The 18661-nt window shown below is 50.3% G+C and overlaps 1 protein-coding gene across 1 annotated transcript in view; it reads left to right on the top strand.

The window, feature by feature from the left end:
• Positions 1-1723: 1723 nt before the first annotated feature.
• Positions 1724-18661, top strand: part of HIP1 (huntingtin interacting protein 1) — a 153175-nt gene continuing 136237 nt past the window's right edge. Inside the window, exon 1 of the mRNA XM_027126129.1 lies at positions 1724-1894. Coding sequence (XP_026981930.1) covers positions 1775-1894 — 120 coding nt within the window. The 5' untranslated portion in view covers positions 1724-1774. The remainder of the gene's footprint in view (positions 1895-18661) is intronic.

An 18661-nucleotide genomic window follows, 5' to 3' on the forward strand; every position in this document is an offset into this window, starting at 1 on the left:
GCAGACTCCTGTGAGCCCCTCCCCACCCCCTCCCCATGCTGGGAACCTCCAGCTCCAGCCTCCACTCTTCTCCACTCTGCTCTGAGCCTGCAAGGAGGGGAGGGGGCAGACCTGATCCATCACCCTTAGCCCTCCTGCCTCCAGCTGGGTTTGGCCAGGGGGAGGCACTAGTAGGAAATGAGAGGAGGGGAAAGACAGAGATTGCGGTCTCCCGGTGACTGGTTTTCTACCTTAGGTCACAATTCTTGTCAGGTGCCTCCTCTCCCACGATTGGAGCAAAGAATCCAAAACTAGGTGACAGCTAACCCCATCCCAGAGCAACCCAAGGAGAGCCACTCCTAAGGCCTCCCCTAAGAACACAATCTAAGAAGGCGAAACCAGGGTTCTTGCTATGCAAATGTAGCCTCAACGCAATTCCCCTCCATCACGATGCCACCCTTAAATCCTTCTTCTACAGAAATTCTGGCCCCGACACTCCCTCCCCGCATTCCCTTTGTCCAAACCTATTCACACAACCTCCCACGGGACCGAACTCTCTGCTCCTCGCTAGTGGAGGCCCTCGTTGTCTCACCTACTTCTGGAGTCTCCGCATTGGTTCCCTCCCTTCCCTCTCGCCCCCATAATCCCGTCCATACAATGCCAGCTGGCAAAGCCTTCAGTAGCTTCCTAGTGCCTACCGAGGCCCACCCCCTCTTCCCCTTCTCTACTGAATGTGCAAATTTTTATCAAAAGCTCTTAGTTTCTTTTTTTTTAAGTAACGGCTTTCTTTGAGTTTCAAAAGCATTTATTTTAAAAACACCAAAATTGGCACTGAACGGAAAACTTTTAACTTTCTTCAGCATCTCCGCTAAGGATCACACTTCCCTCTGCCTGTCGGTACCCTGGCTGACGACTGAGCAGGATGGGAGGGGTGTCCCAGAGCCGGGGATAAATATAAAGTGTCTGAATACGTTCTGGCCAGATCCAGATGATGAGAGGTTTGGAAAGGTGTCGAGAAGTTTCCACTGACCCGACCCAGCCCAGCGCTCCCTGGTCTGAGAACATTACAAAAGGGATGGGCAGGGATTCGGGGCAGGGGGAGGATAAGGAAGGAAGCAGAGGGAGCTGGGCGGGAGTCGCTACCCATGGCGGCCAGGTCTAAAACAAGCTGACCCAACCTGCTTAAGCCGGGCCTCGAGGCAGCGCATCTTGGGACTCCGGCCGCAGAGCCGGTCCAACGCGCGCTCTCTCGTCCCCGGCCCGAAAGGAGTAAATAGGCCAGTCCCAAGCGGACCCGGATTCCCTGCGGGCGGTCCGACTCCCCGCCAGCTTGACTCCCGCCCCCCAAGCCGGGATCTCGCAGCGGCCCCGACACTGGGAGAGCGCTGGTCGCGGGGAAGGCTCGGGCGCCGGCAGAGCAGGGAGAGCGGTGCGCTGGGCGTCGGGGGAGGGGAGGGCGAGGGCAGGTCAGGGCCGCCCCAAGCCCCGCCCCAGGCCCGCCCCCGCCAGGGGAGGTGGGGCCCGGTGACGGACAGGCCTCCGGGCCGGTCACGGCCGGCCTCACCGTCCCTAGGGCCCAGCCGGGTAGGGCGAGTCAAGGGGCTCTGGAGAGGGCGGGGGCGGACGGGGAAGCCTCTGGGCGGGGGCGGGGCCTCAGGAGAGTAGCAGTGCTCTCAGCCAATGGGAGGCGGGAGCCGTACCGTTAGCGCCGGATCCCAGTGGGTAGGGCGGGGCGGGCGGCGCAGAGGGGATCCCGGGGCTGCTGAGGGCCCCTGACTCGGCTCCGCGGGGCGACATGGACCGGATGACTAGCTCCATGAAGCAAGTACCCAACCCCCTGCCAAAGGTGCTGAGCCGACGTGGGGTCGGCGCGGGGATGGAGGCGGCGGAGCGGGAGAGCTTCGAGCGGACTCAGGTGAGGACCGGGGGACCCCGGGTCGCGCATGGCTGGGGCATCCCGAGAGACGCAGTGTCCTGGAGCGGACTTGAAGGGAGTAGGGGTCTTGCAGACCCAGGAAAGGACAGAGCAAGGGGGCCGCGAGAGAGGGCATCTGGTGCGCAGGTCAGGGCGGTCAGGGAAGGTCGGGGACCCCGGGGGCACCCGGCTGGCCTGGGGAAGAGGGCAGGGCGGCCCCGAGGAGCTGACATGATCCGTGCGGCGCGACTGAGGGGAGCCGATCCCTGCGGGGCAAGGCAGGGGTCACAGGGGCGGTGAGAGGGGAAGGAACCCGAAAACGAGCCGAATGGAAGGCTTGCTCCTAGGCTGGGGAAGCTCACTGGGGGGGGCTGCTGAGGGTAGCTGAGGCTACTGAGGGGGCTACTGGCGGCCGAGAGTGGGGCGCTGGGTCGGGGATGTGAAGGGTGGGGAGCCCTTTCCTCCCCTCTCGATCGCTTCAGGGTTGTGCTGACATTGCCCCCACCCCTAGCGCCTCCTTCCTTGTGCCTCTTGCTTGGCTCACACCACCCCCAGCTGTCGGTCTCCGAGGGCCCGGCTGAAGGGGTCTGAGCGGTGAGAAGGAATGTGGGAAATGTGATGTGTGGCCGAGTTTGGAAGATGACTGGGGGCTGGAGGGGGCCGGCCCGGGGGCAGGAATTGAGGCTTTTAGACCAGTGGCCCCATGCCGGTCAAGTTGAGCTGCCCTGGGGTGCCCAGAACCCTGAATTGGGGTTTTGGTTTCATCCCCCAAGATGTGCCTGACAGCTAATAGGCAGACTGCCCCATTTGTCCAGCCTGAGCAGGGCTGGGGGCCAAAATTCCTCACTGTCGTCAACAAAAAGCCACAATCCATTTTTACCTCAGAGTTTTAATGCCTTGTGTATTGATTGGACTGAATAAAGCTGACATGTTTGTGGTGTTCATTGGCTCGTTTGTATGCAAAATCCGTTTCCAAGGGCACAGCACCTCTTTGAATCCCAGGGCCAAAGTGGTATGGGCACATTTTTTCTTCACTCTTGCTCTCAGAGTGGAACCTTTGAAGAACCAGTGGGACTTCTACTGCCAGAGGCTGGTTCTCCTGCTGTGTTCTGCTCCCCCCCACCCCCAAATACAGTACCGTGTGAGGGAAGGGCTTTGGGGTTTTAGATACAGATGGTGAGCTCCTGACTGAGTGTTCTATATAGAGAATCTTGCAAAGAATGAAGCTTTTCATCCCAGGGGACTTCCTTCTCTTCTTTTTCCAAGCCCTTCGCAGGTGTGTTTGGGTGATGTAGAGTAGGGAGTGTCCCCTTCCTAGGTCACCATCCTACCCCAGGTGGGATGGGAGAGATGGCTGTTCACTTCTGTCTCCCAGGGCCCAGCTGGGTTTAAGGTTTATTCTCTGACTTTGTGGATTGGACCCCAGAAAAGAAGGAAGCTACCTGTCTGCTGTGGGTATTATGGCTTCAACTAGCTGCCTGGGCACATGAGGCTTCTTGCTCCAGGAAACAGTGTGAATCTTTTTTTTTTTTTTTTTTTTAATGGCAAAGGAAAATGAATGGTAATTCATTCCTTCTAGAGTCTCAAATAAGTAAAAACTGGAGCAATAGAGAAATACACGTAAGACTTTGACCCATTATAGTGATAGAAATTAGGTTTATGGAAGTTTCTCTAGCTATCCAGGGACAGCCCAATAAGAAGAGTCTAGGTCAGTGTTTGCCAGTTCCATTCTATGGAACACTGATAATTGGCCAAATTTGACCTAGTGGCTTGTGTGTGTGTGTGTGTGTGCGCGCGCACACACGTGCATGTGTGCACATGTGTTGTGTGCACACGTGCACGCGTTGCACATGTGTGTGTGCATGTGCGCGCGTGTGTGTGTCTGTGTGTGTGTAGTGTGGAGGGGAGGTAGAATGAATCAGGAAAAGAGAGTTTCTCTATTGTTGAAACTATTAGGGGAGTAGGAGAGTGAAGAAAAGGAAAGAGGATAATCCTGAAACCTCACCTTAGTCAAGCTGCAGAAATGTATTTTCTTTAATGACTACCTATGAAATGTATTACGAGATATAAACATGAGTTAGAAAAAAATTTTTTAATGAGTTAAGAAACCATGAGAATTAACGACGTTAGAATGATAATTGTAACTAATTATTGTGTTTGGCACTGTTCTAAGTACTTTATTATATTTCCTTCTTTAATCTCAGTAAGGTCCTGTGAGGTGGTATCGATAAGGACCTATGAGGTGGGTATCAGCCACATTTTACCTGGATGAAATTGTGTCACAGAGAAGTTAAGTAACTTGCCCAAGGTCACACAGCTGGAATTGATCCCAGCCTTTAACTACTACCTTGTGTGGCCTTAACTACTACCTTGTGTGGCCTCTGAGTACTGGGCAGAACACTGGCATGGGAGCTAGAAGAGGTTGGAGTTTGATTGCCAGGCACGTGGATGGGTGGTGTGGCCCCAGGCAAGTTGTCTAACCTTTCTTTTTATTTAATTTACTTATTTATTTCTTTATTTTTTGGCTGCATCGGGTCTTAGTTGCATCGGCTGTGATTAACTCTTCAGTAAAAGGGCAGAAGTGTTACTAGTTAATGCAATAATTACTAAGAGTGTGTGCTTAAAGTACAGGCCATGGGGGTGGGAAGGGGGTGGGAAGGGGGTGGCAAGGGGGTGGGAGCCCTCTGAGGTCTGAACCCCACCCTTCAGCCTGAGCTAGCACTTGCTGGGTGGAGAGGAGGGACCGGGCCATTCCAGGAATGGGGAATGGTCTGGAGATGGGTGTGGATGAGACTTATTGGCTGAGTGGAGACAGGAGCAGAACTGGTCCCTTCCACCTCTGAACGTCTTGCACCTGCTACCTGTCCTGTCCCCATTTCTCTGTGACCCTCAGTAAACTGTGAGCGTCCTGAGGGCGGGACTGTGTCTTGTTGCTCTTGCCTCTGTCCTCACATGCCTGAGGCTCATGTGAGTGGTGAAGTGGCTGTAGTCAAGGGTACAGAGTGACTGGTTGGTCCCACAGGGAGGCCTGGCCTGGATGGGGAACTCGGCTCTGGGCTGCAGGGAACATCTGTAATTACTTGATGTTCTTTGCTAGTGGCCCCAAGTTCCCTCCTGGTCCTGCCTTGTCTCTGCAGTCTCAGTCGGGAGCCCTGCCCCAGGCCTATCAGGGGACTCTGATTTCTCTGCCTTCCTTCCGGTCAGGCCCGTTCCCCAGCTGCCTGTGCCCTCAGACCCGCCTTGTTTCCCCACCACTGCCAGCCTCTTCTGGGAAGCCTTCCCTCCTCGACTCTCCTGGGATCATCCTCACACTTCACGTGGCCAGTGTCCCTGCCAGAGTGGAGACCCCTGTCCTGCCTGCCTCAGTCCCCATCTGCAACCAGACCCCTGGTGTGTCTCCCACCCAGCCCATCACAAGCAACCTTCAGTCTCTAGGGAAATAAAAAGTAGTTCCCGCCCTCAAAAAAGCTGCAGTAATAATGCTACGTTGCCTGGAGTACTTTACAGTTTATAAAGCAGGTTTTAGCCATCCTTGGGGTTACACTGTGGTTCGGTGTTATCACCCTCATTTTATGGATGAGAGCTTGGTAACTTGCCCAGGGCCGCTGGTCGGTGAGAGAAAGGGTCAGGATTCAAACCCAGGACTCTGGGTTCCAGGTCTCAGGCCCACCACACTGTCCTCAAGTCGGGCAAGAGGGCGATTCTGGAATGAATCTGGAGGGTTGCCACTCACAAACAAAATACCCTGTCTGTATTTACTTATCTGGAAAATGGTTTTCTGTATGGTTTACTTGTTTTTTTCCACATCCATTTAGTGAGTACATACCATGAAGGGAACTCAGAGATGAGTAATGTAAAGAGAGTGGCCCCAGAGGAGCTCATGAGTCAGCAGGGAGGTGGACCGGCCACTGCGGGCCTTCTCTGCAAGGGGGACAGAGGACCCGTGGCACCGGCATCACTGGAGCCATTAGCAAGGCAGGACCTGCTGCATTAGAGCCTGCATTTCAATCAGACACGGAAGTTTGAGCAGCTCTGCTCTGTGGCAGGTGAATGCTGGGATCAGAGGAGAGGATGGGGCTCTGGAAACACAGGGGAAGGAACAAACCGTTAGTCACAATCTCTTGGATGGAGCCCACGATAGAGTAAAGGATCCTAACCAGTCATACACTGGGAAGAGCCAGGAACAGAAACAAATATTTATGCAGGGCTTGCTGGGTCCTAGGAACATGCTAGGGGATTTATAGCCTTTAACCTATTTAACAGCTCAGGCTCAGAGAGGCCAAGTGACTTTTCCAAGGCCACATAGCAAGTAGACAGACAAGCCAGGGCTTCAAAATCAGATGACAAGTCCTCTTCTCCATGTTTAAGTCAGGGATGTTTCTGCCATCTCGTTCATGATTATCAGAAGTTGTTCAACCTTCGATTAACCAGCTGAAAAATTGTAGGGTTGGGCTAGAGGAATCAGTGGGTCGCAACCCTGGCTACACAGGAATGGTTTCTAACATAAAAGGTGCTGTACCCTTCCTGTCCCCTGCTTGCTCCCTTAGTTGGTATTGAAAACTAGAAAGGATGCCGAGAGCTTTCTTTGGTTTTTCTGTGGTTCTGTCCTCTTCTGGTTTCCTCCCACCAATACTAATGAGAAAAGCCTGCACTTATCACACTTACTCTTGTGCAAGTGTAAGGGCCTTGCACAAATCTCCCCTTTCAAGTCTTACAACAAACTTACAAATAGGGTTATAAACCCTATTTTACAGATGAGGCAATTGAGGCTGAGAGGGGTTAATAACCAGCTCAAGATTCTGAAGTAAGTGACAGCTGGGACTCAAACCCAGGAAAACTGGCCCCGATTGCCATCCCTGTGGCACTGCCTGGCCCCCTCCAGCTCTCATCCTCCTTCCTCCCCTAACACTTGGGGTCCCCAAGGCTCTGTCCTTACCTCACTTCTCTTTTTCCTCCTGTCCACTTCCTCTGCCCTCACTTCCATCTGATGGTTTCTGTTCTCACCTCAATGACGCCGACTCTCTGACTTCCTGGCCTGTGTGACCACTTCCCATTGGATATCTGCCCCCTGATAAACCACACATGCCCCAAACTCTGCTTGGGCCTCCCCAGCCTGTGAACGCCTGTGCCTGGTCCCCATTAGTCCCATCATCTCCTGGGCATCAGCTCTGAGCCCTCCCCGCCTCTTGCCCTCACAGCCACACTCTATTCTGTGATGTTTCTCTTGTCCTTCCCTCCTTTGCTTCTCGCTGTCGCTGCCCTTATTTCCTCCTTCGCCTGTATTGTTGTAATTCCATCCTCCCTGCCTCCCAAAGCATCTGATGCCAGATGGATTGTCTCTAAAGCCCAGCACTGCCCATTTTCCAGGAAGCTTTGCTGGCTGCACAGAGACCCCACATGATGTGGCACCATCAGGGTCCCTAGTCCCTGTCGTTTGCAGGCCTTAACTTACAGGGCATCCCTCCACCAGGCAGCCCCTGCAGTCTGGTTCAGGTGAGCAGGGTCCCTTAGCTACTCTATGTCCCTCCCATTCATCCACGCGCACATCTTGGCTTCCCTTCCAGACTGGAAGGTCTTGAGGGCAGGGTCTGGGTTTCAGTGCCCAGTGGGCCCTTGCATGAGGCAGGCACTGGGGCCTGTTTGCCAAACATGTGAACATACAACAGTCGGAGGATCTACAGCAGCCTGAGGGCCGCAGGCAGACCTCCACTTGCAGAGTGCTTTTCCTTTGCACATTTTGGAGATTCTCCCTCTGTCTCCTTTGATTTCCCCAATGAGCATATCTCACTGAGTGCCTGCCCTGTGTGCCAGGCCTGGGCACCCAGGGTACCATGGAAATACATGGCCCACTAGGTTGGAGACTTCACTTAGGAAAGAGCCTGCAGGGGCTGGAAACAGAATTAGGGCTCAAGGTTGACAGTTTGAATTTCCATCAAGTTCAGAACACTTGATAAACATTCCCGAACTATGGTCTTGGACTTCCCAGGGCTTCATTCTGCTTCAGGTCAGATCTTTCTGAGCTAGAAGAGGTTACAGGGAAGGGAGAGAAACTGGCCTAGTGTCCCGGGCACCTGGACGTGGCTGATGGCAGTGGCCTGCGTGCAGGTGCTGTAGTTTGCAGCAGGGCATGAGGGATGTTAGGATGAGTGCAGAGACAGGAAATATGTCTCTGGCTCTGCCCCTGCATCTCTCATTTCAAAATGAGGAGGCTGGAAGAGATTTCTGGGGGTCCTTCCAGCTCTCAAATATTTCAGCTTATAAAACTCCTGTAAGCAGCCTTTGCCATTAGAATAAGGACACACATTTCTTCTGAGCTCTCAACTGCTCTCTGGAAAGGGGTTTCCAGTTGCCCCCTGTATGTGGAATGGGGCCCAGGTACCAGTGACGTGGGGCTCATGAAAGGATGCTAGTGCACCTTGGGAAGGGATAGGGTGTGTCCGTGTGGTCCAAGAGAGCAGATTCCCAGCCCCACTTGAGCACTGAAAGGGTTCCTTGCTTGTGAGGCACTGGTGAGGCCCGTTTTATGCTCCCCATGCGTGGGCCCACTTATTCCACTACCTCGGGACAAAGTGTGGGAGTGACCTGGGCGGGGTGTAGGGCACAGCTTGGTGCAGTGGTGCCACAGGCCAGCGGCCATGACTTCTCCTGCATCCAGAAGGGTTGATGTCCTGGACAGATGCCCACCTAGAAGAGGGAAGTAGTCAGCCCCACCTCCTGGCAGGGTGGGGAGTGCTTCCTGTTTTCCTGCCTGGGCAGGCAGGGAGGAGCCCTGTTCCAGGCTGTGGGCAGTACAGTCTGACACTGCGGGGAGAGAGCTGGGGATTAAAGGTTCCTCTGGCTTAGCCCACAGGAAAGAGAGAAGGGATCTTCTTGGATCTGAAAGGTGGCTGCTGCCACCTCTGCTGTTAGTGTTGGGACACAGCTCAGGAAGCTGGTCGGGCAGTTCAGGAAGCCAGTGTGGCCAGTTGCTTCTGATTTAACTACAGCTACCACCATGTGCAGTTTTTAAAGTACGTTTACACATAACCTCTTTCCAGCCACAGAACAACCGTGCAGGAGGTAATTTTGGTCAGTTCTCAAGTGTGGATACTGAGGCCCAGAGAGCTCTGTGACTTGCCTAAGAGCACTCAGGAAGTGGCCCGAGGAGCTGAGACTTGAACCTGGTGGGTCTGATCTCAAATTGTACACTTTCCTTTCCATACTTCCCTCTAAAACTGAAGCCTGGCCTGGGGCTGGTAACTTAGAAAAGGTACAGAGATTTCTTTTTTTTTCCCCCTAGGTCTTTTCCAAATTGACTTATTTGGACATTTGAAATTCCTCCCAGAAGATTTTTAGCAACACACGTAACTACCGAAGGACCTTTATCCAGAATATGTAAAAAAAACTTAAAAGAAAAAAAAAAAAAGGACAACCTAATAGAAAAACAGGCAGGAGGTACTTCACAAAAGAGGATAAGCAAATGGCCAGTAACCATATGAAAAAGTGTGCAACTTCGTTATAAGTCAAGGAAGTGAAACTTGAAATTACAGTGAGATGCAGGATGGCTGAAATAAAAATGAAAAAAAAATTGACAGTGCCAAGTGTTGGCAAGCATGTGAAGCAGTGAAAGCACTCATGCACTGCTGAGGGGGGTGTACACTGGTGCAACTGCATTGGAAAACAGCCTGGTATTATCCCAAAATTGAAGATAAGCACACTTAGTAACCCAGCAAGTCCACAGCGAGCTATATACCCAACAGAAATGCATGCACACGCACTAAAAGATATTTAGAAGACTATCCATAATCATGTCTAATAATAACCCCAAACTGTAAACAGTCCAAAAGCCCATCAGCAGTAGATGGATAAATAAATTGTGATCTGGTTTCTCATTGGGATACTATACAGCAGTGAAGATGAACAAACTGTGGTTTCTCTCAACAACACGGGTGACTCTTGCAAACATAACGTTGAGGGGAAAAATGGCAGACCCCAAAGGACAACTCTGAAGGCTTCCATTTATATTAAGTTCAAAAAACAGGCAAAGCAAAACTGGGATTTAGGGGTGCTTGCTTAGATGGTAAAACTGAAAAGAAAAAAAAGGGAGTGATTATTATAAAAGTCCAGATAAAGGTCATCCCTGGGTGCAGGAGAGGTTAGTGATGGGTAGGATGTTCAGAACAGGGGAGCTTCTGAGGTCCTGCCATCCATCTGTTTATTGGCCTGGGTGGTGGTTTATGATAATTCATTAAGCTTTCCATTTTTGCTTCATGCAGTTTTCTCTATTTATATATTTCAGAATACAAAGGATTATAAAAAGGCTCCTCCCAGGGAGTAGGAGACGGTCTTAAGGAGGCTAAATAAGAACCTGCCATTTAGATATCCACCCACCCTTTGAGGTCTTTCTCAAACACAGCCTCCCCCGTGAAAGCACTTCTGAGGCTGCCCTAGAACTGGGAAATGTTTGATATATGAATCACGCATATACAAGCAGCACACCCTGAGCCCTGCTGTAACACGTAGCCAGGAAGTTGACACCTATCATTAGCCCACACTTAGCATGGTGCCCTTGGCTCCCGTTCATGTGTGTCTTGTGCCTACCTTCCTTCGTGGCAGACGGGCCCTCATTTCTTTTTCTTTTTTTTTTTTTAATTAATTTATTTATTTTTGGCTGCGTTGGATCTTCGTTGCTGCGCACGGGCTTTCTCTAGTTGCGGCGACTGGGGGCTACTCTTCGTTGCGGTGCGCAGGCTTCTCATTGTGGTGGCTTCTCTTGTTGTGGAGCACGGGCTCTAGAGCGCAGGCTCAGTAGTTGTGGCTCACAGGCTTAGTTGCTCCGCAGCATGTGGGATCTTCCCGGACCAGGGCTCAAACCCATGTCCCCTGCATTGGCAGGCGGATTCTTAACCGCTGCGCCACCAGGGAAGTCCCGCGCCCTTATTTCTCACTCATCTTTTGGTGAGTTGCCCCAGTGTCTAGCAGAGGGCTTTACACCAGCCAAAGCTCAGGATGTCTGTTAAATACGAAATAAATTAGGCGGTGAGAAGTTCTCAAAGGAGAGAACGAGAGAAGAAAGCGTGCCTCTAGGCTCAAAAGAAGCACATTTGAATAAACCAAAGACCCAGGTGATAGGCTTCTGAAACACAGAACCTCGGGCTTGGCTGCTGTTCCAAAGCTTGAGATCAAGCCAGACACGGTGAGCCACTGTGAGAATCTGGGAGCCTGGAGGATGTCACCTGGGAACATGGCAGAAACGCTGACCTTCTAACAGTGGTTCTTTGAGGTCTCCGTCTGGCTGTGTGGTCCCTGGGGCCAGCCCATGGTGACAGTTCTTAGGCTAGACAGTTCCTGTATGTGTTATTATGTCTTACTAGGCTGTCACGTGTCCCCTCTCCCATACTGGCCTGGAAGCAAATACCTTCTCTGTTCGGTTTTCCTTGGATCTGGCTTAACTATTGCTATATTCTTCCCTCCCATTTCCCATAATCCTTCAGAAAGACATAGGCATGAGCTCTGTGGTTTCCTCTCCGAGCAAGATCCAGATCAGCTTCCCTTGGAGTCACAGGTCATCCCAGGGCTCCACCTCTCTGGGCTTGGCACGTGGTAGAAATTCAAAAAATATATATGTTGAGTGCCTTTTCTTTGTCAGCTCAAGTTCCTGGCGCAGTGTCTGGCCCCGAGCGACTCTTGATAAGGGTTCGTGGAATGAAGGATAAAATATTTTGGGTGAAGGACTGAATGGGCATCAACCATTTTGGGTCCCAGTTCTAAAATGTGAACCCTGATTTGCGAACCCTGAATCTGGGGTCACATGAGCACAATTGGAGCCACCAAGAGGGACCCTGAAGACACCGTCTCTCTGATGTAACTGTGGGTGGTCCTTGGGGACTTCCTATTGAACGTCAACTCCCTGACTCATGCTCGGCAGTGACTTGCGATCTCCTGCTTCCCTTGAGACCCTTATTCCAGGATGGGATCTCCCTGTACAGCCAAGGCCTTGTTACTGTTGATAAGAAAAATCCGACTCAAAAAAGAAAAAAAAAGAAAAAGAAAAACCCAACCCACCTAAACTTTGTCTCCATCTCCTGCCACAGACTTGCTCATTCTCCTTTGTTCACAGCTTCAGAGAATCTCAGTTTATAAACCATCTCGGGCCATTCCACCTGAAGTTCTGCCAGTCACCCTAGGAGACCCCGCTGTTCTGCACCCCTGCAGCTAGTCACAGAGGCCTGTTGTTCCTGCCTCCTTGACTGCGCGCCGTATCGCCCCAACTTCTCCACCACCGCCTCCGCCTTCTCCACCTTAGTTCAGGTCTTCATCTCAAGCCCGAGCTATTTATTGCATGGCCCACCCGGCCCTCCTGCCCTCCAGTCTCGACCCTCATGAGAGCTACCCTCTCCTTGGCCATCAGAGTTTGGTTTTAAGAGGTCCAACTGTTTGTATCACTCCAGGTTTTAACAACCTCTGTTTGTTATGCGCTACTCTAAGCTGAAACCCAAGCTCATTGTCACAGCACACAGCCCAGCTTGGCCAGCCTTAATGTTAGCACCCGCAGCCCTACCAAGCGCCTTAGCACTTTCCCAGCACAGCCCACGGCTGCTTCACTCCTGGGTTTTTCCAGGTGGCAGCATTCTCGTCTGCCTAGAATGCCACTCCCACTTCATCCACCTGCCAAACTCTTCATCCGTTAAGTCCCACGCTCGATAGCCCCTCCTCTGGGAAGTCTCCCTCCACCCCCGCCCAGGCAGATTTACTGACTGCTGTTTCTGTGTGTTCTGTGCTACCGTGTTTATCTGGGTGTCTGTCCCACACTGGACCATGAGCTTCCTTATAGCTTAGCCTGCTCTGTAGGCCTCCCCACCCTGAGCAAAGGGCTCAGTGCCCAGTAGGACCTCAGGAGATGTTTGTCAAATGAACTAATGATGCATCTTAAGGACCTAATTTTATTTGATTGTTGCGGTAACGGAAAAGGGAATGGGCCCAGTTCCCACCCCAAGGCAGATGCTTAACACCGAGGTGAACGCATGTGATCTGTGTCACATTGGACTGAAACGAAGGTTTTGGCAACACTGGTGGGTTCAAGGTGAGCGTGTTTTAGGAGTGGAGAATTCAGTGGGAGGGACAGATTTACAGAGGTGGCTTCCGTGTGCAGGCACGGTACACCTAGAGCCAGCGGATTAGGGGCCTGATTTATGTTCTGTCAGTGGACTGCTAGCTGTTCTTTCTGCAGCTCAGAAATGTGAAGTGAAATGTGGTAGGTAGAATAACGTCCCCACCATCAACATATCCACCTGTGACTATGTTCTGTTACCTGGCGAAAGGGACTCTGCAGATGTAATGAAGGACCTCAAGATACGGAGAGGAGCCTGGAGTATCCAGGTGGGCCCAGTCTAATCACACATGCCCTTAAAAGCAGAGAATCTTCTCTGGCTGCCAAGCAGAAGAGAGACATGGCAGAAGGAGAAGTCAGAGGGATTCCAAGTGAGAGAAGGATTCAATGTCCCATTGCTGGCTCTGAGATGGAGGGGCTGACGTGCAGGGACCCAAGGGAAGCCTCCAGAAGCTCAGAGTGGGCCCTGGCCGACAACCAGCAAGGACATGGGGACCTCGGGTCTCGAATAGCAAGGAATTGAATTCTACCAACAACTGGAGTGAGCTTCAAAGCGAATTTTCCCCAGAGCTTCCAGTAAGGAATGCAGCCTGCTGACACCTTGATTTTAGCCCAGTGAGACCTTGTTGGACTTCTGACCTATGGAACTGTGAGATGGTGAATGGGTGTTGTTTTAAGCTGCTAAGTTTGTGATAATTTGTTAAGCAGTGGTAAAAGCTAATACAGGATGGTAACAGGTAACGCACGCTCCAGGGCAAGAAGCCCAGTGGAGGCCAGGCCTCGCTGCACAGACAGGCCATGCTTTTAAACCTAGAGGAACACTTGTTACTTCATCCATGCTTGTTGTGGCCATAGATAAAACAATGGATTTCCACGCTTGGCACTTATTCAGAGGTGTTTTATCCTGGAAAAAACAATTCAGCAGCCTGTTCGAAACATTCTTTCCTGTTGGGCCATGGAGTTCTCTGGTGCAATTCCAAGTTCGAGGATCATAGATGTAAGTTACTTAGCCTTAAAAAAAAATTTTTTTTGATCAAGTGCTGTGCTGTCTATTAAAAAAAAAAAAAAGGCAGGTGGGAAATCCCAGTGTTACTATAGGATCCTGATGGTGTCTTTGCTTGAGGGAACTGACTTAAAGGCAGGAAGCACAGGTGGGAATAAATGAAGGGCTTCCCTCAGGGTGGGCCTGCTGTGTCCTGAGACTTACTCAGGTTCGCTGGTGGTCTGGAATGTTCCCGTATCCTTGGGCTTACCTGCAGAGCAGTCAGGAGGTCCCGGAACTCTGGATTAAGAATTGGGAAGCCTGGCCTCTCCTGGCTGTGGTTCTCTCTGTTCTGCCATGTTCCCTACCTTCTATCGGTCTGTGAAGTGAGGGAGTTGGATAAGATTGCCCCAAAGGCTTAGAAAATTGGGATTCCTTGCAAGTGTAGTTACTGAAGCAACAGCCCTGGCAGAATTGACTGCCTTCTAACAACACCTGGCCATTGTTACCCCAGATTTTGGTTCTCAGCTTCAGACACTGAATTCTGTTTGGCTTTCCCCTCTGTGTGAGACCTTTCCTCCTGGATAACCCTAGCTGCGCTTAGTTTCTATGGGTAACTTCTTCTGCGTTGGTCAGATGGACCTGTCCCCCCACCAAAAGAACTGGCCTCCCAAAGTCACTCAGAAAACACCCAGTGAGAAGCCCTTTGCAGTTGGTTACTTCTTCCCAGGCACCATCTTCTGTCTTCTGCTTAGAACTGCCAGGTACGTCTGCCCAGGCTGAGCACTGCACAACTTTGGAAGTGTCTTTTGAATTTCACCTTCCCAGTGGTAGCCCATCAGGCCTAACTTTGTAGCATAAATTTTTTTTCCAGAAAAACTCTTTGACACTGAATCAGAGGCCACATGGAGTGTCTGTCATGATGCCATTGCAGTGAACCTGGGGCCCGACCTATCAAATCTATTTGATTTAGAGAATGTTAGAGCCAGAAGGGATGTGCGAGATTCAAGCTAGCAGCTACAGATGTGTTTCTTTAAATTTTACAAATAAACCTGAAACCCGTGGCCAGGGCATAAACACTGATTTTCCACAGTCTCCACCACTCCCTGTTGTCTTCTGCCAGCCTGCTTCATGCTTTGACCTTACCTCCCTGGTTCCTGTTGTTATCTAGATATGGCCTCTGATTCAATCCTGTTTCCTAAAGGGAAATGAAGATTAGAAAAGAAAAATAGGGTCCATACTGCAAGTCAGTGCCCAAATTTGAGGCAGACCCAGTTGTGTCTGGGTCTGGGTTGTGCCCCAAGACTCTGTAGACGTGATGAGCATGGGCTTTAGAGCCAGACGGTTTACCTGCCTGGGGTCCCAGGCAGCCCGCTTTACAGAGATGCTGGTGGGCATAGGTTAATCTGGATCAATGAAGTAGAGATTTGTTGAAAGAGCATCTACAGTAATAAAAATACCTACCTCATAGGGCTGTTGAAAGGATCAAATGACATAATAAATAAAAGATGCTCAATGCGTTGCCTTCCACGTGGTGAGCACTTGGAAATATCAGCTCTTATAACTATTCTCTTACTTGTACTTAGTAACATCTGAGTTTGGGGGTTAGTGCACTGTTTGGCACAGAGTGTAGGCACATGGCTGTTGGATAAGTAAATGGATGGGTCTTGGTCTGGTTTGTCTGCTCCCTGATGAAGCCCGGGTTGAGGCTCATCTAGACGAGGACCTACACAGGGAAGTCCCCGGGTTTTCAGGGGCGCCGTTTCAGAGGGTGGTGTGCAGAACCACAGGAGGAATTACCCGGAGATCTCAGGAGGTGTTTTCCTGCACCATGACCTGAACACATCGGCCTGCCTTTGCACAGGATCTTGGGTGAACCGCCTGCTTGGAGGAATCTGCATTTCTGGTTCTAAGGCCTCAGGAAATACATTGAGGCACAAAGCTGGCTCAGAGGTGACAGTTAGGTGACAGAGGGCATGCAGTGAGAACTGCCCAGTCTGGAAAGACAGAGGCTGAAGCAAGGATGCAGACCGGAGAGAACACAGGCCCCCAGGGCAGGGCATGGGGTTTGGGTCGAGGCTCTACCCATGACTAGTTGTGTGATTTTATTTTCCTTAAAGGTATACACGTACAGGAGGTAAGAGTTCCACAGGCTTGTTACCAAAACCCAGCAGTCTCCTGGCCCAGTTCCTTCTCCCTCCCCAACTATTTCCTGCTTAAACTGTGTTCATTATAGCCATTAGCATGAACCTGCCATTACATAAGAGAAAGATCTCGCTTTCATTAATATAGGTGCCTTCCATCCCCTGACAATCACTTTCCCTTCATTATCCCCCCAGAGTTTTAACTCTGTATTCAGTGTCAACTTTATCATGACCCTGTCCATGCTAGGGACAGCTGAGCCCCTCCTATATATATATATTTTTAATTAATTAATTAATTTTTATTTTTGGCTACATTGGGTCTTTGTTGCTGCGCGAAGGCTTTCTCTAGTTGCAGCAAGCAGGGGCTACTCTTCGTTGCGGTGCGCGGGCTTCTCATTGCAGTGGCTTCTCTTTGTTGCAGAGCACGGGCTCTAGGCATGCGGGCTTCAGTAGTTGTGGCATGCGGGCTCAGTAGTTGTGGTGCACGGGCTTAGTTGCTCCGCAGCATGTGGGATCTTCCTAGACCAGGGGTTGAACCCATGTCCCGTGCGCTGGCAGGCAGATTCTTAACCACTGTGCCACCCGGGAAGCCCCCCCCCCATATTTTGATATACATTCCTGTATGCATTTTTGTTATTCTTTGTTTGCTTGGGCTCATCACTGATTTATCTAGGACCATCCCTCCAGTGTGTCAATCGCCACCTACTTAATACGGTACGTATTGTCAGTTTCATCATCCTAGGGTCAAGTGAGAATGCGGATGGGCAGGGGCTTGGTAAGGAGTCAGGAATCATGAAGATGACCTAGACTGGGATAATGGCTGCAGTCCGGAACTTTCTTTGCAAACCTCCAAACTGGACAGTAATTATAGGGCAAATGAAAGGATACCTCCCTGTGAAAAGAGTGGGGACTAAGGCACATCCAACCCAAGAGGCAAAATAGGCTACACGTGTTTCCAGGTCCATGAGGAGTTTGGATCAAGTCATAGATGATGTAGCTGGGACTTATGAAGGAAAGTGTGAGCAGTTAAGCGTGTCCTTATGTCATTGAGAACAACCTGCATCTCTCCCAGACCCCTGCTCCAGGAACAGCTGAGCCTAGGAGTTTTTTGAAAATTTATTTTCATTTATTCTGAGTGCCAGTTGAGTATATTTAGAATGTGTTTTGTCATGGAAAACGGGGAATAAAAACCAAGTGATAGGAGAGTCTTAAATGTCAGGGGAATTAGGCCTCAGAGTGAGGGGGCAGACTGGCTGTGAGACGCCCTAAAGCTCTGTTTCCTCATTTGCAAGTTACTTTACATAATAGTACAGGCCTGCAGTCTGTTATCCCCACAAAATCCCAGAGGCTCTGGAAACCTAAAGTTCTTTTCAAAGTTTGGTACCCAACCTGTTCTTGTCTGGGCCTATTTATAGTCTGTTATTTGCCCATTTTAGAATGGATGGTCATACGATACGCTGCAAAGATGTTACCGTGTTTGATTAGAAGGTGTTACCCAGACCCCCAAATTCCCAAACACACCAGCCCCCAAGAGTTTGGGATAAGGGATTGTGCCCTGGAGTGCCCACTCCATCGTGTTGTTGGAAGGATTTGAATACGATACCTTAGATGGAAAAGATGAAGCACTATGCCAAGCAAATAGGAGGTGCTCAATAAGTAAATGTTAGCTGTTATCCTTATTATTCATTGGTTTTAGAATCACACTTGTAGAACTAGGAATAATTAATATCCAAGTCCAACTTCCTATATTCAGTCAAGATCATGATGAATTATTTTAAGCTAGAAAGACTTGAAGTAGCAGCTTGGTGAGTAATAGCATGATCCAAAGACAGAACTGAGTTCAAATCCTGTCTCTGTTACTTACCACCCCTGTGACCTTGGGCAAATGCCTTAACTTCCTTGCCTCAGTTTTCCAATCTATATAGTGGGGGTAGTAATACCTCTCGAATGGGTTTACCCTGAGGATACAGAGAAAGTCAGAGAGGGCAGTGGATTGAAATGAATGACGATGTAATCTGACCTGGGCACATCACCTATGTGGCTTTCTTGCCAAAAGTGCATAACCTCAATTTAATCATGAGAAAACATCAGACAAACCCCAATTGAGGGATGTTCTACAAAATAACTGACCAGTCCTCTTCAAACATGTCAAGGTCATGAAAGACCAGGAATGACTAAGGATATGTGACAATTAATACAAGCTGGGATCCTGGATTGGATCCTGAAATAGAAAGAGGACACTGGGGGTGGGGGGGAGGGATAAAATAGGAGTTTGGGATTAACATATACACTACTATATATAAAATAGATAACCAACAAGGACCTACTGTATAGCACAGGGAACTATATTCAATATTCTTTTTTTAAAATATATATATATATTTATTTATTTATTTTTGGCTGTGTTGGGTCTTCGTTGCTGTGCGCGGGCTTCCTCTAGTTGTGGTGAGCCAGGGCTACTCTTCGTTGCGGTGCGCAGGCTTCTCATTGTGGTGGCCTCTCGTTGCGGAGCACGGGCTCTAGGCACACGGGCTTCAGTAGTTGTGGCTCAC

Source organism: Aethalodelphis obliquidens, unplaced genomic scaffold, assembly GCF_003676395.1.
Source record: "Aethalodelphis obliquidens isolate GAN/ISIS:26980383/991018 unplaced genomic scaffold, ASM367639v1 scaffold30, whole genome shotgun sequence".
NCBI classification, from domain to species: Eukaryota; Metazoa; Chordata; class Mammalia; order Artiodactyla; family Delphinidae; genus Aethalodelphis; species Aethalodelphis obliquidens.